Below are 25986 nucleotides of genomic sequence, written 5' to 3'. Positions count from 1 at the left end.
AAAGATATTCCATGCAAATGGAAATCAAAAGAAAGCTGGAGTAGCAATACTTATATCAGATAAAATAGACTTTAAAATAAAGACTATTACAAGAGACAAAGAAGGACACTACATAACGATCAAGGGATCAATCCAAGAAGAAGATATAGCAATTATAAATATATATGCACCCAACAGAGGAACACCTCAAAACATAAGGCAACTGCTAACAGCTATAAAAGAGGAAGTTGAGAGTAACACAATAATAGTGGGGGACTTTAACACCTCACTTACACCAATGGACAGATCATCCAGACAGAAAATTAATAAGGAAACACAAGCTTCGAATGACACAATAGACCAGATAGATATAATTGATATTTATAGGACATTCCATCCAAAAACGGCAGATTACACTTTCTTCTCAAGTGCATGCAGAACATTCTCCAGGATAGATCACATCTTCGGTCACAAATCAAGCCTCGGTAAATTTAAGAAAATTGAAATCATATTAAGCATCTTTTCCGACCACAGTGCTATGAGATTAGAAATCAATTACAGGGGAAAAAACCGTGAAAAACACAAACACATGGAGGCGAAACAGTACGTTACTAAATAACCAAGAGATCACTGAAGAAATCAAAAAATACCTAGAGACAAATGACAATGAAAACACGATGATTGAAAACCTATGGGATGCAGCAAAAGCAGTTCTAAGAGGTAAGTTGATAGCAATACAAGCCCACCTCAAGAAACAAGAAAAACCTCAAATAAACAAACTTACCTTACACCTAAAGGAACTAGAGAAAGAAGAACAAACAAAACCCAAAGTTAGTAGAAGGAAAGAAATCATGAAGATCAGAGCAGAAATAAATGAAATAGAAACAAAGAAAACAATAGCAAAGATCAATAAAACTAAAACCTGGTTCTTTGAGAAGATAAACAAAATTGATACACCTTTAGCCAGAGTTATCAAGAGAAAGAGGTAGAGGACTCAAATCAATAAAATTAGAAATGAAAATGAGACGTTACAATGGACACCGCAGAAATACAAAGCATCATAAGAGACTACTACAAACAACTCTATGCCAATAAAATGGACAACCTGAAGAAATGGACAAATTCTTAGAAAGGTATAACTTTCCAAGACTGAACCAGGAAGAAATAGAAAATATGAACAGACCAATCACAAGGAATGAAATTGAAACTCTGATTAAAAATCTTCCAACAAACAAAATTCCAGGACCATATGGCTTCACAGGTGAATTCTATCAAACATTTGGAGAAGAGCTAACATCCATCCTTCTTAAACTCTTCCAAAAATTGCAGAGGAGGAACACTCCCAAACTCATTCTACGAGGCCACCATCACCCTGATACCAAAACCAGACAGAGAAACTACAAAAAAAGAAAATTACAGAGCAATATCACTGATGAACACAGATGCAAAAGTCCTCAACAAAATACTAGCAAACAGCATCCAACAACACATTAAAAGGATCATACACCATAATCCAGTGGGATTTATCCCAGGGATGCAGGGATTCTTCAATATACGCAAGTCAATCAATGTGATACAGCATATTAACAAATTGAAGAAGAAAAACCATATGATCATCTCACCAGATGCAGAAAAAGCTTTTGACAAAATTCAACACTGATTTATGATAAAAACTCTCCAGAAAGTAGGCATAGAGGGAACTTTCCTCAACATAATAAAGGCCATATACAACAAACCCACAGCTGACATCATTCTTAATGGTGAAAAACTGAAAGCATTTCCTCTAAGATCAGGAAGAAGACAAGGATGTCCCCTCTAGCCACTATTATTCAACATAGTTTTGGAAGTCCTAGCCATGGCAATCAGAGAAGAAAAAGAAATAAAAGGAATCCAAATTGGAAAAGAAGAAGTAAAACTCGCTGTTTGCAGGTGACATGATACTATACATAGAGAATCCTAAAGATGCCACCAGAAAGCTACTAGAGCTAATCAATGAATTTGGTAAAGTTGCAGGATACAAAATTAATGCACAGAAATCTCTTGCATTCCTATACACTAACAACGAAAGATCAGAAAGAGAAATTAAGTAAACAATCCCATTCACCATTTCAACAAAAAGAGTAAAATATCTAGGAATAAACCTACCTAAGGAGATAAAAGACCTGTACTCAGAAAACTATAAGACACTGATGAAAGAAATTAAAGATGAAACAAACAGATGGAGAGATGTACCATGTTCTTGGATTGGAAGAATCAACATTGTGAAAATGACTGTACTATCGAAAGCAATCTGCAGATTCAATGCAATCCCTATCAAACTACCAATGGCAATTTTCACAGAACTAGAACAAAAAATTTCACAATTTGTATGGAAACACAAAAGGCCACAAATAGCCAAAGCAATCTTGAGAAAGAAAAATGGAGCTGGAGGAATCAGGCTCCCTGACTTCAGACTATACTACAAAGCTACAGTAATCAAGACAATATGGTACTGACACAAAAACAGAAATATAGATCTTTGCAACAGGATAGAAAGCCCAGAGGTAAACCCATGCACCTATGGTCAACTAATCTATGACAAAGGAGGCAAGGGTGTACAATGGAGAAAAGACAGTCCCTTCATAAGTGGTGCTGGGAAAACTGGACAGCTACATGTAAAAAAATGAAATTAGAACACTCCCTAACACCATACACAAAAATAAACTCAAAATGGATTCAAGACCTAAATGTAAGACCGGACACTATCAAACTCTTAGAGGAAAACATAGGAAGAACACTCTTTGACATAAATCACAGCAAGATCTTTTTTGATCCACCTCCTAGAGTAATGGAAATAAAAACAAAAATAAATGGGACCTAATGAACCTTAAAAGCTTTTGCAAAGCAAATGAAACTACAAACAAGATGAAAAGACAACCCTCAGAATGGGAGAAAATATTTGCAAATGAATCAGCAGACAAACGATTACTCTCCAAAATATATAAACAGCTCATGCAGCTCAATATTAAAAAAACAAACAACCCAATCCAAAAATGGGCAGCAGGCCTAAATAGACATTTCTCCAAAGAAGACATACAGATGGCCAAGAAGCACATGAAAACATGCTCAACATCACTAATTATTAGAGAAATGCAAATCAAAGCTACAATGAGATATCACCTCACACCAGTTAGAATGGGCATCATCAGAAAATCTACAAACAACGAATGCTTGAGAGGGTGTGGAGAAAAGGGAACCCTCTTGCACTGTTGGTGGGAATGTAAATTTATACAGTCACTGTGGAGACCAGTATGGAGAGTCCTTAAAAACCTAAAAATAGAATTACCATATGACCCAGCAATCCCACTTCACTATTGGGCATATACCCAGAGAAAATGATAATTCAAAGAGACACATGCACCCCAATGTTCATTGCAGCACTATTTACAATAGCCAGGTCATGGAAGCAACCTAAATGCCCATCGACATATGAATGGATGAAGAAGATGTGGTACAAATATACAATGGAATATTACTCAGCCATAAAAAGGAACGCATTTGGGTCATTTGTAGAGACGTGGATGGATCTAGAGACTGTCATACAGAGTGAAGTAAGTCAGAAAGAGAAAAATATCGTATATTAACTCACATATGTGGAACCTAGGAAAATGGTACCGATGAACCAGTTTGCACGGCAGAAATAGAGACACAGATGTAGAGAACAAACATATGGACACCAAGCGTTTCAGGAAAGCAGTGGGGGTGGGTGGTGGTGGGGGTGGGATGAACTGGGAGATTGGGATTGACGTGTGTACACTGATATGTATAAAATTGATAACTAATAACAACCTGCTGTATAAAAAATAAATAAAATTCCAAAGAAAATCAGTGGGGTGATTTCATCCTCAAGGAGGTGGAAATTGGTTCTTGGGATTACAAAATTTAGATATTATAATGGATTGTGACCCTCCAGCGGGCATAGTTTATAAACAGCAAGACTGTGGTATTAAAATTTCATAGTAGGGGATGATTAGAAGAAAAATATCTAAACTGGCTTCTTAGTTAATTAAGTAATGGCAATAATTTTTTTTTTTTTTTTTTTTTTTTTTTTTGCGGTACGCTGGCCTCTCACTGTTGTGGCCCCTCCCGTTGCGGAGCACAGGCTGCAGACGCGCAGGCTCAGCGGCCATGGCTCACGGGCCCAGCCGCTCCGCGGCATGTGGGATCCTCCCGCACCGGGGCACGAACTCGCGTCCCCTGCATCGGCAGGCGGACTCTCAACCACTGCGCCACCAGGGAAGCCCTGGCAATAGGTTGAGCAACACTGGTATGTAGAATAAAGCAGAGGCGAGCGCTGCTGCAGACAGGTGCTGGGGAGCCTTTCTTCTGAAGGTGCGATGCTTACACAGCGCCTTTGAGAAGTATGGGGGCTGTGCGATCCTCTGGGAAAAGCGTTTCGGGCAGAAGGAATGGCCTGTGCAAAGATCCGAAAGCTGGGACTGTCCGGCAAGTTCATAGAAGAGCAAGGGGCGGTGCGGACGGGGCTCTGGGAGCAGAAAGGAGCAGAAAGGAGCGTGGTAGGAAAATTTGTCAGTGGGCAAATCAGGGAAAACCCTGTATTGGGTTATTGTTAACAGTCCTTCATACAGTTCAGTGAATTTCTGGTATATTTGTATTGAATTTGTATTGGATTGAGCACATGAAAGTGTTCCATCTGACTATTATTTTTAAAGAATCTGTTTTGCTCTGTGCGGAGAACAAACTCTGGGTGGCCAAGAATGGGAGCCGGGAGATCAAGCAGGATGCTGGTGTCATAGGTACAGGAGGGAGAGGTGGGCGGCTTGGCCTTGGGTGTCAGTGAAGAGGTGGGAACTGCCAAGTGCTGCTACTGTGCCCTGGGATGGAGAAGACTGAAAGTGGATCAGGTTTACTAGGGGGAAAAACCAAGGGTTTATTTTCTGGATAATCAGCATAGTGATGATATTCAAAGCCATGAACAAAACCCAGATTTATATCTGAAATACATTTTCGTCATCTCAACATCCTAAATTTTCACAAAAGTGAATAAATATATTAAGTAATTTTAGGGTTGAAATTTATGAAACATATTGATTGTCTAAAATGCCTACTGCATTGTTATATTTCATTAGTTGAATATCATTGAGTAATAGCTTTCACAGTGGAATTTTAATTTTTATCAATTTGGGATGTAAAGTAAAGTGATACTTTGGGGCCAAGAGGTTACTGTTAGAGAAACTTCATTATATTTTTAATGAAAGTTGAATTTAAACATTCGCATTCAGACCTTGTCATTAGGTAACAGTAAGTATAGAGAGAAATGGACAGAGTCTGTCAGCAGCACTGAATTTAAGAATCATCAAAACTAGACAGATCTTGCTGAGCCGCTCCTGCTTTAACAGTTAAACAAGGTGGAGTTCAAGGCATGGCTCCAGATGGAAGGTGAGCCTGTCACTGAGAATGAGTTCCTGTGTTTTGTTCTTTCAGGCTTTTTTGTTTTTTTGTTGGGTCTTATTCTATTTCCGTGCCATTTATCGTAAGCAGACAATTGTATAGATGATTAGACTCATGTCTTTTGGTATTGGCAGGGATTTTCTTGTGTGAAATTAGTAATTAAACATGTAAACACTGGATTTTGTTTTTTTTTTAGTTTTGAACTGTATTAAATTTATTTAGATAAACAGAACACAAGATAATGTTGATAGAAAAGTGACATTTTTATAACTAAATCAGTGTGGAGTAGCATGTTACATTGCTCTTCTACTTGGAAGTGTTCCAAGTTCTTTTGAAATAAGATATATAATTCTTCATTATTTAGTCTTAAACAGAGTCCCTTAAACACTGGGTTTTTAAAACAATATATTAGAACTTAGAAATAAGAAAATGATAGCAAAATTCTTAGATGCTTGGGGAGGGGACAGCTATAAAATACAGGGCTCTTTTCATACCAGGGTTTAGACACACGAAGTCTGTGAGTAGATTTATTGAGATTTTAGGCTTTATTAGTGGAATTCTTTACCCATTTCTGTACCATGGATGCCACTGGCCATCTTGTGAAGTTTATGCACCCCTTCTCAGAATAGTATTTGAAAATTTAATAAAATATATGAGATTGCAAAGCAATTATATTGAGTTACAGTCATCAAAATATTAATAAATCAAAGCCATGATAAAGTAATACATATGCTTCTAAACTAATGCAGTACATTTCAAGATTTAGCAGTGGGCCTGATAACTATTGTAATTTATGAATAATGAGGAGGACCAACAATATTAGTGATTATCCCACACTGCATGGTCTATGGAAATATCTACGTTCCTGTTATTCATAGGTCTTGCTCATACTAACTTGGTTGTTGGCTGTGTTCATAGTTAAAGGGAAATGCTGAAGGTCAGTTAGTTAGGGGACTGAAAATAAAGAGGAGCTATTTTTTTCCATTCAGAGTCCCCGACACTCTGAATTCTATTCATGGACCTGAATCAAGTTTAAAGAGTATCAAAAGGGCCTAGACACATGAAGTGTTGTGTTAACTATTATTAACTGTTATTGTTAGTGGCATGTGGTGATTCATACAGCAGCTCGTCACTCACTCTCTGAGATGGCCAGGATTTGTCATTTTATAGTCGCCACCAGAATTTTTCTCCCAGCCTCACAATTTTAAAGAAAAAACTCCCACATAGCACCAGTTCATCATTTTGAACAAGATGACCTTTTAGAAAAATAGATTTTATTTTTTAGGACAGTTTTAGATATACAGCAAACTTGAGAAGATGGTACAGAGAGTCCCTATGTACCCCACACCCAACTTCCCCTCTTTGTAACACCTTACGTTATTTTGGTACAGTTGTTACAATCAGTGAATCCACAGGATACCTTAATAAACTGAAGTCCATAGTTTATTCCGTTTTCCTTAATTTTTACCTAATGCCCTTTTTCTTTTCCGAGATCTCATCCAGATACCACATTGTATTTTCTGCTTAAGTTCCTTTTGGTTGTGGCAGTTTCTCAGACTTCTCTTGTTTTTAACAGCCTGGACAGTTTTGAGGAGGACTGGTCAGGAATATTGTATAATGCCCTGTATTGGAATTTGTCTCATGTTTTTCTCATGATTAGACTGGGGCTATGGGTTGAGGCAGTAAGATCACGGAGGTACAGTGCTGTTCTCGGCATATCACATCAAGGGTATATGCTACTAATGACTTACTGTGGATATTAACCTTGATCATCTGGCTGAGGTAGTGTTTGTTAGGTTTTCCACCATGAAGGCATTCCCTCCCTGCCTTTCCATACTGTCCTCTTTGGAAGGAAGTACCTATGTGCAGCCTGTGCATAAGAAGTGGGGAGTTATACTCTCCATACTTGAGGGTGGAGTATCTATGTAAGTTATTTGGAGTTTTTCTGCATGGGAGATTTGTCTCTTCTCCCTCATTTGTTAATTTATGGAATCATTTATTTTTATCAGTATGGACTCATGGATGTTTATCTTATGCTCTGGGCTATAATCCAATATTCCTTTATTTTGTTGCTTCAATTGTTCCAGCTTCAGCCGTTGGGAGACCCTACAGAGGCCCCTCTGCCCCTTTGACCCACCCCATCAATATGGGTTATATGGAGATGGTATTAGAAACCAAGATCTGTTTGCTGGGTGTGTACTTATTACTGCTGGGGTGTCATTTCTTTTATGTCCTCTCACCAGACAGAGTATTTGCGTATATATAAACCTGTATATATATGCATATCTATAAACATTAGTATATGTAACCATCTGTATCTGTATTAAGCTAAACATAATCTCTTAATGATGTCTGTAACTGTAAACCATTACCACATGGTTTATTCTAGCCTTTTCCTCCCCTCTGTAAATTCTCAATCCAACATTGGAAACTTGGCCTCCACCATCATCTTCTAATTGTTCAATTTCAGTGTACAGAAATGGATATAATCAGAGTTGTTGACCCATATCTCCATGGGAACCAACTTTGTCAACTAGGGAACAGTGCTTACGTGCAATTCCTTTTGCCTCTGGTCTCACAGATGCCACTCATTTCAAACTTGCGTAGGTCATCACCTTTCCCGCTACCCCTTCAAAGAGGTTTTTATGTATCTGTAATAGAACTAGATTCTTTTTTCACAGCCTGCATTTCTTCTGGGGAAGAATGTGCCAGTTCTCTTGGCATATTAGATTTTGAACCTGGAAGATTTATGATTTTTCCACTTTTCATCTCCTGCATTTAGTATTTTACTCAATCATACTATTTACTTCTCTGAAAATTTTCCTGGACCTGCTCTCTCCCCTTCTGTTTCCACAGCTACCACTTGAGTTCAGGCCATTGTTGCCTCATTCCGGGATATTCCAGTAGCCTGCCGGTTGCTCTCCCATTCTCCTCCTGTTCCAGATCCCACAAGTGCAGTTTGTCCCATTTTCCCATGACCGAGAACTTGAATTACTAATCTAATGCCTATTATAACTTCTGTCTACAAGCCATGTCCTTTTAAGAACTCCAACCTCGTCTTCCGAGTGCCACCTCTGAGTTCACAATGTGGGAAGATATTCTTTGTACCCAAGGTAATCTGTTTGTTCCTTCTCTGATCCTGCAGTTATAAACTCTGGAATTCCCCTCCAACACTTTGTTACAGCCTGAAAAATGTGATTCTACATCAGCATCTTTTTATGATTCTACATCAGCGTCTTTTTTTTTTTGGGGGGGGTACACGGGCCTCTCACTGTTGTGGCCTCTCCTGTCACGGAGCACAGGCTCCGGACGTGCAGGCTCAGCGGCCATGGCTCACGGGCCCAGCCGCTCTGCGGCATGTGGGATCTTCCTGGACCGGGGCACGAACCCATGTCCCCTGCATCGGCAGGCGGACTCTCAACCGCTGCGCCACCAGGGAAGCCCGCTCATTTCTTTTTAGTGCTGAACAATGTTCCATCCTCTGCATGTACCAGTTTATCCACTCACCTACTGAAGGGCATCTTAGTTGCTTCCAAATTTTGGCAGTTATGAATACAAAGCTGCTATAAACATCTGTGTGCAGGGACTTCCCCGGTGGTCCAGTGGTTAAGACTCTGTGCTCCCAATGCAGGGGGCCCTGGTTCGATCCCTGGTCAGGGAACTAGATCCCACATGCTGCAACTAAAAAAAGATCCCACATTCAGCTAAAGATCCCGCATGAGGCAATGAAGATCCTGTGTGCCCCGACTAAGACCCAGTGCAGCCAAATAAATAAATAAATTAAAACAAGACAAAACATCTGTGTGCATATTTTTGTATGGACACAAGTTTTTAACTCATTTGGGTAAATACCAAAGAGCATGATTCCTGGATTGTATAGTAAGAGTACGTTTTATGAGAAACTGCCAGACTGCCTTCCAAGATGGCTGCACTACTTTGCATTCCTGCCAGTAATGAATGAGAGTCCCTGTCGTTCCACATACTTGTCAGCATTTGTTGTCAGTATTCTGGATTTTGGCCATTCTAATGGGTGTGTAGTGGTATTTCATTGTTTTAATTTGCATATCCATGATGATATATGATGACATGTGATATGACATCCTTTCATATGCTTATTTGTCATCTGTATATCTTCTCTGGTGAGGTGTCTAAGTCTTTGACCCATTTTTTAATTAGTTTTTTATTTTATTATTGTTAAATTTTGAGTTCTTTGTATATTTTGGAAAACAGTCCTTCATCAGATGTGTCTTTTGCAAATAGTTTTCTTAGTCTGTGGCTTACATTCTAATCCCCCCCCCTTTTTTTTTTTTTTTTTTTTTTTGCGGTACGCGGACCTCTCACTGCTGTGGCCTTTCCCGTTGTGGAGCACAGGCTCCGGACGTACAGGCTCAGCGGCCATGGCTCACGGGCCCAGCCACTCCGCCATGTGGCATCTTCCCAGACGGGGTCACGAACCCGTGTCCCCTGCACTGGCAGGTGGACTCTCAACCACTGTGCCACCAGGAAGCCCATGTTCTAATCCTCTTAATATATATTATCTTTTATGGAATAGAAAATTTTAATTTTAATGAAGTCCAATTTATCAATTTTTTTTTCATGCATTGTGCCATGGACGTTGTGTCTAAAAAGTCATTGCCAAACTTAAGATAATCTAGGTTTTTCATATGTTATCTTCTAGGATTTCTGTAGTTTTGCATTTTGCATTTAGGTCTGTGATCTGTTTTGAGATAGTTTTTAAGATGTGTCTAGATTCTTTTTTTTTGCACATGGTTGTCCATCTGTTCTAGCACCATTTGTTGAAAAGACTATCTTTGTTCCATTGTATTGCCTTTGCTCCTTTGTCAAAGATCAGCAGACTGTATTTATGGGGGTCTCTTTCTGGCCTCTCTATTCTGTTCCGTTGATCTATTTGTCTTTTCTTTTGACAGTACCACAGTGTTTTGATTACTGTAGCCTTATAATAAGTCTTGAAGTAGGCAGTGTCAGTCCTCCAACTTTCTTTTTCTCTTTCAATTTTGTATTGGCTATTTTGTGTCTTTTGTCTCTCCATATAAACTTTAAGAGCAGTTTGTCCATATCCGTAAAATAACTTGCTGGGATTTTGATTGGTATTGCATTAAATCTGTAGATCAATTTGGGAATAACTGACATTGACATTATTGAATCTTCCTATCCATGAACATGGACTATCTTTCCATTTATTTAGTTCTTTGATTTTTCTCATTCTTTCATCAGAGATTTGTAGCTTACCTCATGTAGGTCTTGTACATATTTTGTTATAGTTGTATGTATTTGATTTTTTGGAGTGCTAATGTAAATAGTGTTGTGTTTTTAATGTCAAATTCCCCTTGTTTATTACTAGGAAAAGTGATTGACTTTTGTATATTAACCTTGTATCCTGCAACCAAGCTATAGTGTCTTATTATTTCCAAGGGTTTTTTTTGTTTTTCCCTTCCCCATCTTTCCCCTTTGGTAGCCATAAGTTTGTTTTCTGTCTGTGAGTCTGTTTCTGTTTTGTATATAGATCCTCTCTTCATTTGTATTATTTTTTAGATTCCACATATGATTGATATCATGTAATATTTGTCTTTCTCTGACTTACTTTACTAAGTACAATATTCTCTAGTGTCTTATTATTTCTTAATGTCTTATTATTTTCAAGAGGTTTTTGATGTATACTTTTAGATTTTCTACATAGATGATCATCTTTTTGTGAACAAAGACAGTTTTATGTCTTTCTTCCTGATCAGTATACCTTTTATTTCCTTTTTTATATATTGCATTAGCTAGGATTTCGAGTTTCATGCTGAAAAGGAGTTGTGAGAGAGAGAGCATCCTTTTCTTTTTCCTGATCTTAGTTGGAAAGCTTCTAGCTTCTAACTGTTATCTGTAGGTTTTTTGTAGAGATATTTTCCTCAAATTGAGGAAATTCCCCTTCATTCCCATTTTACTGAGTTTTTTTTTTTTTAATCATGAATCAGTGTTGGATTTTGTCAAATGCTTTTTCTGCATCTATTGATATGATCATGTGATTTTTCTTCTTTAGCCATTGATGAGATGGATTACATTAATTGATTTTCAAATGTTGAAACAGCTTTGCATACCTGGGTGAGAGTTACTCTCTTTATTTGTGTTATTGATGAAGTAATTGGGAGTGCACTCTTCATACTTGTATGGTGCTAGAGTAGGAGTTGTTATAAAAAGTGAAGCATAATCTTGTTGAGTTAGAGAAGTCTTCCATCATAAAATTCAGGATGGACAGTTTAATTTGTTCAAATGGGAAAAAGACTACATATACATATTATTGAATGAGATGATTTGATCATTACTCACCATTATACTGCTGGTATGGGTGTAAAGAGCAAAGTAAGGAAAAGGTTAGAGTTGTTCAGGGCAGTTTGGAATGCAAGAGTCAGAAGGTAATTGTATGATACCCAGTTGCATTGCCACTGCCTATTAGAGGGGCAGATTGTATAGGTATATGTACAATATGTACTTTATTTTGCTTATTTTATTTCTATTTTATCATATGTATTTTATATATATATAAAATACATATTTTCATCACTGTTATTCTGTATAATGATATACAGACAACGGAGATCAAAATATTGCTTCAACATCCTGGACTTTCTTCTCTGATTTGTTGGGTATGTTTTCCTCTCACCTATTTTTTTTCTTTCTCATATAACTAGTACTTTCATTCTTTTCTCTCATGTCCACTGTATTCAATATTCATATTGTAGAAAGATGGCTGACTGCTTTTATGGCTAATAGAAACCCTTTTTCCTTAGCAAATTCTGGAGAATTACTTATTTGTATCAATTCAATACTCTTTGCCTTGGTTTCTTTAACAATTTCTAATATTTTATAAGGATCACATGTTTCTTTTTGCATTAAGAAAAAGAAAAAACGCATTTTCAAAAATAATTTGAATATAGGGGAAATATCTTTATCCCTATTTCGAATTTCTTGTGTTCTATCTTTACCTTTTACAACACACACAAAAAACTTTTTGGTATATTCTATGAAGAACAGATGTGTAGGATGGAGATTTTGAAAATTTAACAATTATCCTATTTTAATTAAAAAAATATTGAGAGTCTACAAATTCGTATTGAGTGCTTTACTGCAAGCCAAGCACTCTCCTAGAAACAAGAGATTTATAGTGAACAAAGCAGTGTCTTGAGCTTACATTTTACTGGTGAAGATAAACAACAACAATAAAAAAACAAAGAAATACATAAGTTTGTGACAAGTACTAAAGAGAAAAATGAAGGTTAATAAAAGAGAAGGGAGAGTGGTAGGAGATGAGAACAGAGAAGCCATACTAATCCCTTCTTTCTCTGAGTAGAAGGGAAGTCATTGGATGGTTTTGAGCAGGAGAGTGATATCTGATTAATGTTCTGAAAAGATCATTTCCTTGAAGTTCAGTAACTTTACCATAACTGTGGCATTTTTCATCTGTGTCAGTTTTATGGTGTGCCCTTTGTACAGTTTTCTTATAGTATGTTTTTTATTTTCTTTAGGTACACTAATGATGTAAATTTGAACTAGCATTTTTCTCTTTTCTACATCTGTTGTATGCTCTTGTGTTTAATTTTTGTCCATTCTGGTTTGCTTGCTTTCCACAAGCTTTTCCTTAATTTTTTTTTTTAACTGTATCTCCCCCCTAAGCATTCTTTTTTTTGGAGCTATTTTCATTTTAGTTTTCCTTTTCCTAAGAGCTGTGTGTTCATGTCTCATTACTTTCTGTCTCTCAATATAACTACCTGAGATCTTACAGTTTTTCTCTGACTTATTTTTTTATAGAGGTGAGGTTTACTAAGTTTTTATGGACATGTGATTTTTTTGCATATTATAAAAGATGTTCCTTATGATACATTTGACATTGATTTTAATCTGTCACATGTAAGTGGTTTTATTTAGTGAATATTCTTAATTTGTCTTTTGTTTTTTCTGCCTTTCCTCTCATTTCCTTACCATATATTTATATAGATAGACTCCTGGCCCATTTTTGATTATTACTCATCTTTCAATATACAGATTTCTTCCTTGGCCAGTTATTTGAAGACAGTGTCTGGGTATATAGGACCAGGGCCATGTTCCATCATAGTGTGAATTTCTTACTATGCAGGGATGTATGTGAGAGAATTCTTTGAACATTTATTGCTCAATAGCTGCAGTAATGCTTTTCATAATGTCATTTCTTTCCCTTAATTGCCCTAGCCATAGATTGTTTCCAGAAAATATGGCTTGTATGATTTTTCATTCAGTCCAGCCTTTCTTTCTTCTTTTTCATGCCAGGTTGGGTTCAGAGTTTCCAGCCACAACCTGTGCACATGTTATCACTGAACCAAGGAAGAGATTATTTGCATGCCGCTTAGTTTGGATAACTGTGTTCTGATGATAGTTTCTAAGATCTCCAGCCATAGGTCATTCTCTCCTGGAGTATTCCTGCATTTCTATTTGATCATTTAATTTTGCTGGCCATCCTCATATATTTTGAGTTAGGATAACAAATTCCTCATGGGTTTTATAATTTCAATATCTGGACCATATGCATGTCTATTTCTATTTTTTTCCTCTGGATTCTGTTTCTTGGAATCCTGGTATTTTCTGATTGAATGCCAGGCATTGTGTATGAAAAATAATAAATGCTCTGGATGATGTTTTCTTTCTCCAGAGAGGCTCCACCCTAAACTCTGAGATGCAGCTGGTATGGAGATAACTCACCTTGATCCACTCACGGACTGAGCTGACTCAAGGCTGGGTTGAAGTCTTTGTAATCTTTGGTCTTCTGCTGATTCATTTCCAGTCCTAATTGTAGCCATCAACACAGGTCCCAAGTGAAAGCCTGTGATGTTACTAAGGGCCCTCCTTGAATAATCTACGATTTCTTACTCCTGAGTACAGTGACACTGCCGAAAACTCTAGTCTGCTTTTCAGAGTATTTTATCTTGGTTTCTTGGCTTCCTGCCCTGAGATGTTAAGAATTTGCCAAATGCCTTGAAGAGAAGCTGCTTGTGTGGAGCTCCTTTCTCTCAGGGATTTTGGTTCCTCTGCTCTGCTCTGCTTTCCTTGCCCCATTCTCATCCTTCAAGATTGGAAAAGGCCTCAAAGGTAAAAGCAGCTTATACAATGTGGACTCACCTCTCTGGTGTTTCCTCCTCTGGCCCCCTAGGTCCTAGCTGCCTTGGAAGTTCTCCAGTGCCTTCAAATAGATTTCTTCTGTATCTTTTTGGGTTTTCAGTTGTTCTCAGTGGGAACATGACATGTTGCAAGCTACTTCTTCATAGTCGGAAATATAAGTTCCTCTCCTAGGGTTTATTAAATAGAGTTTCATTTATGTTTCCAGTATATCTTGTCTCTCTTTGGTAATTTCCAAGAGAAGGAAAACAAATCACCTTTTTTCCACCATTTAAAACTGGAAGACAAATATTCTTTTCTTTATTTCTTCCAGTAAATTAACATTTAGGAAACAGGGAGAGTTTAGGATATATATTGAAAAATTGAAACTATCTTCTGAAAGAAACTCCTAAAGCAGAGGCATCACTAACAAAGAAGCAAAGTGAATCGGGTGTACAGAGAAGAAATCTGAGCATCTGAATGTGTCAGGCTTTGAGCTAGAAATTGTACATACTTTTAAAAGTTAATCTACACACCATATTTTTACATTAGACATAATTATTTCCATTGCTCAGATTTGGAAGTTATGGCACCAAAATCTAAATTATGTACCTAATTCATATTGTAGTGAAGAAAGAATGAAACGAATACAGGATGTTGGAGCTGTAATATTATTTAATGGAGAAAAGACAGTCTCTTCAATAAGTGGTGCTAGGAAAACTGGACAGCTACATGCAAAAGAATGAAATAAGAACACTCCCTAACACCATACACAAAAATAAACTCAAAATGGATTCAAGACCTAAATGTAAGACCGGACACTATCAAACTCTTAGAGGAAAACATAGGAAGAACACTCTTTGACACAAATCACCGCAAGATCTTTTTTGATCCACCTCCTAGGGTAATGGAAATAAAAACAAAAATAAACAAATGGGACTTAATGAAACTTAAAAGCTTTTGCAAAGCAAAGGAAACCATAAACAAGACGAAAAGACAACCCTCCAAATGGGAGAAAATATTTGCAAACGAATCATCGGACAAAGGATTAATCTCCAAAATATATAAGCAGCTCATGCAGCTCAATATTAAAAAAACAAACAACCCAATCCAAAAATGGGCAGAAGACCTAAATAGACATTTCTCCAAAGAAGACATACAGATGGCCAAGAAACACATGAAAACCTGCTCAACATCACTAATTATTAGAGAAATGCAAATGAAAACTACAATGAGATATCACCTCACACCAGTTAGAATGGGCATCATCAGAAAATCTACAAACAACGAATGCTGGAGAGGGTGTGGAGAAAAGGGAACCCTCTTGCACTGTTGGTGGGAATGTAAATTGATACAGCCACTATGGAGAACGGTACGGAGGTTCCTTAAAGAACTAAAAATAGAATTACCATATGATCCAGCAATCCCACTACTGGGCATATACCCTGAGAAAACCATAATTCAAAGAGACACATGCACCCCAATGTTCATTGCAGCACTGTTTATAATAGCCAGGACATGGAAGCAACCTAAATGCCCATCGACAGATGAATGGATGAAGAAGATGTGGTACATATACACAATGGAATGTTACTCAGCCATAAAAAGGAATGCAATTGGGTCATTTGTAGAGACATGGATGGATCTAGAGATTGTCATACAGAGTGAAGTAAGTCAGAAAGAGAAAAACAAATATCATATATTAACTCATATATGTGGAACCTAGAAAAATGGTACAGATGAAGCATTTTGCAGGGCAGAAACTGAGACACAGATGTGGAGAACAAATGTATTCACACCAAGAGGGGAAAGCAGCGGGGTGGTGGTGTGGTGGTGTGATGAATTGGGAGATTGGGATTGACATGTATACACTAATGTGTATAAAATGGATGACTAATAAGGAAATAAACATTAAAAAAAAAGAATGAAATGAATACAGGATGTTGGGGCTGTAATATTATTTAATACTTAAACTTTATTTTAAATGTTCGTCTTAGAATGAGTATAAAAGGATACTATCTGGAACGTCATCCTAACCTTTTCTAATTACTGGAAGTGTAATCATTAAAATGAAAATTGATTATCCTTTTAGCTAATGCTTGCTTACCCTAATTTTAGATAAAGTACCTAGTTGTAAACACCTTTATCTAGTTCCATAAAGATAAAATATTCATCACAACTTAACTATCAAATAAGAAGGAAATGATTTAATTATGTGATAATTTTGAAGACTGTGGAAAAATGAAGTGCTTTTGATAAAATGGTAAGTAAATAAAAAAATGAATGAAAAATTTGTGCACAAACACTGCAGCTATGTAATAAAATATTCCTGTACACTTATGTGATACTATATGTGTCACTTATAACCTCTTTATTAAAATATTTGGGTTATGAGTTTCTTTTTTGAACATGTTATTACATTGCTTTTATAATTTAAAAACTCTCTAAAACTTCAAATGAAGGGCAAATAACTGCTGAATACTCACCTAACAAATACAGATTTATTAAGTTTCATAAGAATATAACTTTCTGGAGGCTAAGGGCTTCACCTCTTCTATTTACTGCTATGTCCCTAGATGAGAATAGTGCCGGGTTCAGTAAATATTTATTCAGTGAATGAATGAATGGCTAAAAGCATATAAACACATTAGCCTTACTTTTATGGTAGAAAGCACTCCTTTTTTTAAAAAAGAGACTTGGTTAATTTAGAGGTTGGTTTAGTTTTTATTAGTATGGTTTATGATACATTTGTTTTTTCATATTCTTCTCTCTCATACGTTGTATTTTTTCTTCAGGCTATTTAATGATACAGAATTGTTATAAAGTTAGAGGCTTTCTTAACAATGACCCATTATTTTAGAACCAGATGATCAAAGAACTGGAGTCCCGTGTCCAGCAGCTGACTGGAGAAGCAGAGAACAGTAATTTACAGAAGCAGAAATTAATTCAAGAAAAATTGGAACTTGAGAGATGTTGCCAGATAACATGTAATGAATTACAAGAAGTAAAGGCAAGGTATTGTCTGAAGTCAGATATCTCTCAGGTGTGGCTATAAAGTACTGATATTAACTCTATTAAATTATCTGCTGAAATTAATCACACTTGTGCATTTAACTTGGGAGGTTTCCAATCTAAATGCTGCCATTTGTTAAATTTTTTAAAGTACCATTTAATATAAGAAGCATACTGTTTAAAAACAGTTGATAAAAATGTGGATACTTACTTGATATATTGAAAGATAATGCATTTGGATTTGGTTGACTAAAAAATTCCATTTTAGAGATTGATTATAAATATATTGGAAATATGTTTTATTCTCTGATTGCTTTTAGGCGCAACACATTGCATAAAGAGAAGGATCATCTTGTAAATGATTATGAGCAAAACATGAAACTGTTACAAACCAGATATGATGCTGATATAAACCTTCTGAAAAAGGAACATGCTCTTTCAACTTCTAAGGTATTATAGATGCTGGTAGATGTCCATACAAAGTACTTATTTCCTTTACTCAGCATATAGCCAAAGGTAGTAGAAGCTAACTACTATCTGGCCTTTAAATTAGTCTCTCCTTTGCTTAATTTAATGCTAAGTGTCTAATATATAGCATAACGCAAATATTTAATAAACTAAAATCTGCTATAAATTAACCCTTTTAATTACCAAAGTTTTTAAAGGAGGAAACATAAAAATCCGAGAAGAAATGTTCAGTTGTGTTAATAATACATATTTTGGAGTAACTCTATACATTATTATTATTATTTTGAAATCTTGGTTATGGTTTAGTTTTCCTGCCATCACATATGCTTATATGAGCCCACAGACACCCTCAGGGGCACCCACACACTTTTGTGTCAGATAATTGAAACTTTCTGCAAAGAAAATCCTATAACCTCAATACTAAAATAGTTAATTACTTGATATTTCATGAATTAAATATTCCAGTGGATTTGGTTTTAAAATTAAAATTTAAAAAGTTTTCTGTATGCCTATTCTTTTTACATCAGTATTATATTTTCATAACTTTAAATGCCATGCAGTACTTAATTTATCTTTTTACTTTAAAAGATTTTTTAACTTAAAATTTTTTAAAAATTCAGATTTATAGATAATTTTAATTCTAACTGAAGCTTCAGGGGGGGAAAAAAGTTAAATTTATTCAACCAGAAGTTTGTAAGATGGTAGAAAAATCAAAGTTTCATTTTTTTATTATTTTCTTAAAATCTTTTTAGGCATCTGGTATGATTAAAGAATTAGAACAGAACATCTGTCAATTAAAACAGCAGTTACAGGAATCAGAACTTCAAAGAAAGCAGCAGTTAAAGGTGAGTCCTGTCTTTTTACACAGAATAATGGCTAAAACTCACCTCTCCTTTTCTTGGTATATACATATAAATGAGAGTCGATGAAAAAAACTCAGAAATGCAGGTAGCCATTTCTGATTCTTTTATTGCACTATATCATTTTTCATCTTATTTACTTTAACAAAAGTAGATGCTAATGGGATATAGCGTAAAAAGAACAATAATTTTAATTTGAACAATCTACTTTTTTTGAGATTAGTTAAAAGAATAAACCTTATTTAAATATATTATTATTTTAGAATTATTTCCTCTCTTTAAATTATTATCTGCCATTCTTTATAATTTCTCTCTCTTTCTTTCACACCTTTAATTAATTAATTTATTGTTTGGGCTGCACCGCTCGGCATGTGGGATCCTAGTTCCTCAGGATCCCCCTGCGGTGGAAGTGCGGCGTCCCAACCATTGGACTGCCAGGGAACTCCCTCTTTCACACCTTTTAGATCTTGCCTTTTCTCTCATGGTCAAAAAATACCAAGCACTTCTATATGATATAACTTCAAACCTATTATTTTCATGTTGATTCATTTGGTCATTTTTAAGTGATCTCCTAATTCTAAGGATCAGAAAGTTTCTCTTTCACTGTAAAGTATGTACTTTTGAGAGTGGTAACATCTTCAGATAACTAAGGTTTTATGGCCTCCAACATAAAGCTATGCATGTTTCTAGTTGTAGTTTAGAAAACTGGACAGGTAGGGCTCTCTTAATAATATGCAAGACTCAAATAAGGTTTGTCATCAAAGAGATTGATTTGTTTCATTAGATTACCAATGTTATTGACCCTAGAAGCAATTTTAAGTATAATAAAGATAAATATTTATTATTCACAGGATCAAGAAAATAAGTTTCAAATGGAGAAATGTCACTTAAAACGCACCTATGAGAAAAAGGTAATATGTTTCATGGGAAGCTATGACATTTAAAATAGCACATGAGGCAGTTAAGAATGAGGGTTGATTTTTATACAGCCGTGCATTCCAGCTCTTATTTCTGAGTTCATTTCAGTTAGCCAGTAATCAAATTTTTCTTCTTTTTCATGTTTATGAACAGCTTCTTTTTCATGTTTATAAACAGCTTCTTCAGTTTGATTTTTAATTATATCAACATTAAAACACCACTTCCCTGTTATATTTGAGTGAAGAGGATTATTATGTTCACCTTTCATAATAACCGTTTGAAATTATATTTTCTTTCTGCCAGTAAAAATGTGATGTGACTGTTGGGTGTTATTTTTTTCTGTTGTATCATATGTGTAATAAGAACTCTAAGAAATTAACCAAAGAATATGAAACAGTGACAGCACTGTCTACTACGATCGATTAGTAAGAAACGGATTAGTCATTGTCTCTTGCGATTTAGAGCAGTGACGGTAGTGACTGTTTCTACTGGTGCATGCTGGTGTCCTTGTTACCAGTAACAACTAGGGTCACTGCCACACTGTTGACACCTTCGGTGATAAAGTATAGAATTCTGTGTCTGTGACTTTCAAACTTGAGTTTTGAATTTGTTGTTTGCTGTATGACTGTAATTGAAATAGCAAAGATTTTGTTGCTGCTTTTGTAATTATTTACAGTTCTAACAGCCACCAAATTAATCCTCTTGTAAAATACCCACATAATGGAAAATGAGAAAAAAGTTACCCCTTCAACTAATTAAAATACATACAAATTAAAATCAGACAGATTTTATAGCACAAAATTGTTAAAAGATGTAACACCCCATCTTATCTATGCGCATCGCCACAGCAGACGTGCACTAACTGCTTTCACGGGCGAGGCATCACACCGGCCACCGGATGCAGGGGAGGGGTTGAGGGTGAGCTAGCCATAGACTCTGCTCTCCAGCAGCTTAGTGTCTGGGAAGAAGGTTTCTGTCCTTTGGAAAAGTGAGTATTTCTTCTGATGTGCATTGACCTAAATATGTGCTCTTTAAAATTATAATTAATTTTCTTATTGTTCAAGTTTCTTTCCCCTGCAGTTTTAATACAGCTCAATGCAAGATACTGAATATATTTCATGCCTACAAAATGATATCTGAACAGGAGGGAGAAATACTGCTTTCACTGAAATAAAGAATTTTTTCGGTGTCTACTGTTGAGCCATGCAGCTGCTTAACAATCTGACTTACCCAGAGCAGACCATGCACTGTCATAAGCCTTGCTCCCCACTGCCTGAGGCATGCACATCCTCTGGGTGTACCTGTTAGTCCTTTGTTCTTTCTTTGGGCAGATGTCTGGCTCCCCATCCATCAGGGCCACCTTCCTGGCCTCCTGCTCTGTCACACTCCGTGGTCAGCCCTCCTCCTGAGTGATGGCATCTGCTTACCTGTGAGCCCCAGAGGGTTTGGTACCAGGAGGAAGGCGCACACTGACTCATATACAAGATTGTCTTCCTACCCCAAAGTTGAGTCCCCCTGTGGGCTGTGACATACAGAGTTGGGGCTGGAGAGGCAGAGTCTCTCCTACCACGGTCTTTTCTTGGCTGTTCGGCCACTGAGTAAACTCAGGTTTCTGCACCAGCCCCTCTCCCTGATGGACACACACAAGAAACAGAATGTTAAAGCTCAGTTCATCCCTAGCCAGCCACCTTCCCCCATCCTATTCTGTTTCACTTCAGGGAGCAGACCTAAATCCTTTTAATTAGGTGTCATAACTACAGCTTTTCCCTTTCCGTGAGCTATCAAGTGGTCTCGCTTTTAAATAACGTAACTAGTTAAAGAGTGTTAATTGTTTTCAGTGTAAATAAGATGTGTTTAGAATAGCAGCCATCTGTAAAGACAAATAAGCGTAGTTGTACGTATTGCATACGTTCTAACGTTGTTTGTATTGGAAGAAAATGGCGCTCAGCGTGCCACTTTTTGTTTTACAATTAATTCCATAATCTCCCCCTTTTAAATTGACATCTGTTCTTCTTTCTTTATTAAACCTGCTGTGATCTCAGCCCTTGAAGATTTGATGTCCCGTACCCCCCTCAGGGAATATCCTCTTTGACTGCTCAGAGAGCTGACATAAATCTTACCGAGCACCAGACTGTGTAACCGGATAGCCAAGTGGGATGGATAGCGCTTTTGTTTTTGTCTTAGACAGTGTTACAGGTGTGCGCATTCAGTAACTTTTGGTATAAAACTAAGTTCTGAATATCTGTTCAGGAGGAGGAAATGCCATCTGAATGACATTATTTCCTCATGCCAACAAGAAAGCAGCATCAGAGTCTAACTTGTCTTTGAGGTAAGAGAAGCAGCATCAGATGCTGTCCCTGATTTGAGCACACACACATTACCTAATGGTCTTTATTGATCTCTGGTGGCTGTTACCTGCTCTTCAGATCTTTGAACATCAAACAAATAACAGGTAGTAAAACTAAATTTCATTGTTTGATGAAGTGTCCTAATCTGTTTAAATCAGGAAACGGTTAGGCTGAATGATTTTACTAGCAAGGAAACACCTGCCTCCTACAAGTAACCTGTTGCCTGTTTTCCACACAGGCACCAGAGAGTTAAAAGATGGTGCTGTTTACCGAAAGACGTTCATGAGACAGATGTTAAGCATGTATATCCTAAAATGTGCTGGAATTGAAATATCTACTTATAATAATTCTGATGTAACTGTGTCACAGTTGAGATCTAAAGTCTGATGGAGTTCAAAATTATTAGGAATAGTTATTCCAGTCTTTAGTGTTTATATATAATTCTTTTAATTAGGTTAAAAAAATTTAAATTTACACAGTTCTATGTGTATCGCATAGTGTTTTCCAACTACTACCGGCCTAATTTTCTTTAAGAGGACAGGTGTCTTGAGTGAAGCTTTAACAAATGAAATTGTGCAGTGAAATGGTTTATAGAGTTAATGGCGCGCAATGCACCGTATTTGTCATGGTGAGAAGCAGAGTGGGCAGTGTGGTTGCGAGACGCGGTGGGGCCGTCGGCTGGTCCATGCACGAGCCAGCCGCGGTTCCACGCTCTTCTTTATGCTGTGGTGTCTGCCGCCATCTGTTTCCTTGCACATAGCAAACCTCTTTCTTCTTTATACAAGCACACCTTTTTGATAACTTAACTTCTTAGGGTGCACGGGAATGAAATCTACATTTACTAAATGCTCGATAAATGTGCTTCTGGCTGCCTGGCTCACTCATTTACAGCAGACGCCCGTGTTGGAGAATATATGCTGTGTCTTTGTCTATCTGGTTTGTGTTTCCATTATTTAAATTATTAAAATTCATTTCTGATGCTAACCATATAGTAGGGAAAGGATTGCAAGCAAGTCAATGTAAGGCTTATCTCCCACTGCCATTACTACTTTCAGAAGCATTATTGCCGTCACCCCCAGCTCTCTGGAATATAGGTAGAAACTAAAAGTATAACCCCAAGGGTCCCTTTAGCGTTCAATACACATATATGCAATTAAGAACAAATAAGCAAAAAACAAACCCAGAACAGCATTTATTGACTATTCTAGTGCGGGCCAAGTGTTGTGCTGAGTGCCGAGGATATAAAAATAAATGAGAAACAGCTTTTAGCTTTGAGGAGCCACCAACTCAGAAGCCTGTGCGTTGACACATGCATGTTTCACTCAGAGGGAAGGCTCTCATTCTCCCACCCAGATAGCCTCATTGCTGCTTTAGAAATGGTCCTAATAGTTTAGAAGCGATAAATTAGATCAAGGTGCTTGGGTAGCACAAGCCAATCAGGAAGTGGCAGCTAGAACTTGACCAAGGTTAAGATTGAATCGTGAGTGGTAAAAAGTGCTTACGAGAACTCAAAGTTCTTAGCAATTCAGGGGCCGTTTTCTGAAAGGGCAAATAGTCCACAGGGAATTCCATTATGTGGCATGCTGTATTGTGGTTTGGGGTGTTCATAATGACCTTGAATTTTCAAGAAAATGTTTGTGTATAGAGTATTTAGTCTGGGGAGGTGATGATAATTAACACTGCTGAGCATTTATCATGTTCCCAATATTGTTCTAAGAGCTTTACCTGGAGTCACTTATTAACTCATCACAGTTTTTGAAAAGCATGCTCATCCTGATTTCCGTCCTCATTTTCTAAAGAGGCGACTGAGGCACAGTGTCGAGTAGCTTGTGAAGGGGCGAAACCTGTGCAGTCTGGCTCCAGAGCTTGCGATCATAATCACCGTGTAACCCTAATAGATTTTTCTCAAAGTTGGTTCAGTTTTTGACATCTTCACCGAAGCGGGTAAATCTCAATTATGCTAGCGTGCAGAGAGTCCTGAGTCCCAGAAGAAAACCGAGCAGGAAATCGAGGGGGAGCCCTGCTCGTGCAGCCAGCTGGAGGCCAGTGTGTCAGGTGCTGTTGACTTGCCAGTGGCTCTGATCGCGGGTCCTGCGAGGTTTCCACGTAACGTGTGGTTTCGCCGAACCCGAGACCTAGTCTGTGGGGTGAGGGAAAACCTCCCCAAACCCTCCTGGGGATTTCCTGGGAACTGGATTTTCACTGCAGCTCTGAGGAGACCTCACTAGGGGACGTGGGACAGGAGCAGCGTTATGTCCCCCGTATTTTTTTTTTTTGGTCAAGCACCAACTCTGAACAGATAATACTCTGTTTAAGAATGAGTAAGAGGAAGAAGCCAGAATGGGGTCTGTGGAAGAAATATTGTGGAGCAAAGGGAGGAGAGCGTGATACAGGCGACTCGGAGAAAGAAGTTTCTTCAAAAGAAAACATTAAGAAATTCATCAGTAGAATCCCCGAAGACATGATGTCCATGAAGGAGAAACAGGTATCATAGGGAAAGAAAAGGCTGAGGTGGAAGTGGAGGTACTCTACACCTGGTGATCGCCATCACAGCAGCCAGTAGGCGCTTTTGATCAAATATTGTCCTGGAAAAGCTCCCCTCTGTCCTCACTCTTTCACTTTACAGGCAGTTTATTTATTTTACTAAAATACCAAAGGAGAAAAATATAAGAGAATTGTAATAGGAAAAGGCTAAAGGACATAGAATTTTTGAGCTAAATAGTTCTCTGTCCAAACCAATAAGTAGCTAACTAAATACAGGTATTTTTGAGGAGCACTGACTCAGGGTTTGAAAAGGTTTGTGACTGTGTGTGTGGGGGCGTGTGTGCGTGCGCTTCGTTGACTTCGTTCTTCTCACTCCTCCCCCACCTCCTGTGCCCCACCAGGCACGCAGTCCGCCTCACCTGGATTGCCGGCGGGTTGTGCTCGGGACCCCCGCCCGCTAAGTGACTTGAGCTCCCTTACCTTCCAGCTGGGCTCTGCACCCTCAGCTGTCTCCTCTGTGGGACCACAGCTGCTGTTTTACTCTCCCCTTCCCTCCAGCTGTAGCAGTTTCCTTTTCCTATTTTTAGATCCGTATAATGGGTCCATGTTAGGTATGCTTGTCTGCATTTGCATACGAAGAGCTTTCTGTGAAGAGAAATATTCATTTGACCCTCATTATTCTTGCTGCCATCCCACCTGTTCAGAGGATGCCACATTTAGTAAAGAGATTCTCAGGGTGGGGGGACTTCCCCCCAAACTCAGTAGATGGTTATATAGATCATTCCCAGAAGTGGAAGACTGTTTCATCATAACCTGTATGTTTTGGGGGAATATAGACACGTTATTTATTGTATTCTCCTGTGTCTTGTTGGATTAATTTCCTTTGGTTAATATGTAATGTTAAAAAAATTCAAAAGTGATTCCTCCCTTTTTGAATTTCTTACATATCAGTTTATTTTACAGGGAATCCACGTGCAGGTACATTTAAACAATGATTAACATTGACCAGAAAATTATTACTGGGAGAATACTATTAAGATAATTCTATGGTAAATGATTATGGTTAACCAAGCCTCTATCTTGAAAAATCTAAATCTAATTTTATATTAAAAATAGATTTAAGATTACTGTTTCATTGTATTTCTCCTTTGAGTAAACTTGACTTGTCTTTTAGTAAACTTTATATCTTTGTCACGGCAGGTTCATGACTTGCAGACTGAACTTGATAAAGAAAAAGAAGACGCTCAAAAGAAAATCCATAAATTTGAGGAGGCTTTGAAGTAAGTAAAATTGTAATATAGTTAATTAAAAGAAATACTCTTATTCTAAACTGTGAG

At 37.4% G+C, this 25986-nt stretch overlaps 1 protein-coding gene across 28 annotated transcripts in view; it reads left to right on the top strand.

Moving 5' to 3' along the window:
* The window catches only part of CEP112 (centrosomal protein 112), a 416875-nt gene that overhangs the window by 85074 nt on the left and 305815 nt on the right, over positions 1 to 25986 (top strand). For all 28 annotated transcript variants that reach the window (XM_019938648.3, XM_073796991.1, XM_073796992.1 and 25 more), the window contains 5 exons: positions 17420 to 17574; positions 17892 to 18021; positions 18792 to 18884; positions 19751 to 19810; positions 25850 to 25929. In XM_019938648.3, the coding sequence (XP_019794207.2) occupies positions 17420 to 17574; positions 17892 to 18021; positions 18792 to 18884; positions 19751 to 19810; positions 25850 to 25929 (518 nt within the window). The remainder of the gene's footprint in view (positions 1 to 17419; positions 17575 to 17891; positions 18022 to 18791; positions 18885 to 19750; positions 19811 to 25849; positions 25930 to 25986) is intronic.

Source organism: Tursiops truncatus, chromosome 20, assembly GCF_011762595.2.
Source record: "Tursiops truncatus isolate mTurTru1 chromosome 20, mTurTru1.mat.Y, whole genome shotgun sequence".
In the NCBI taxonomy this organism is placed as follows: Eukaryota; Metazoa; Chordata; class Mammalia; order Artiodactyla; family Delphinidae; genus Tursiops; species Tursiops truncatus.
This window is presented reverse-complemented; position numbering and strand designations above follow the sequence as displayed.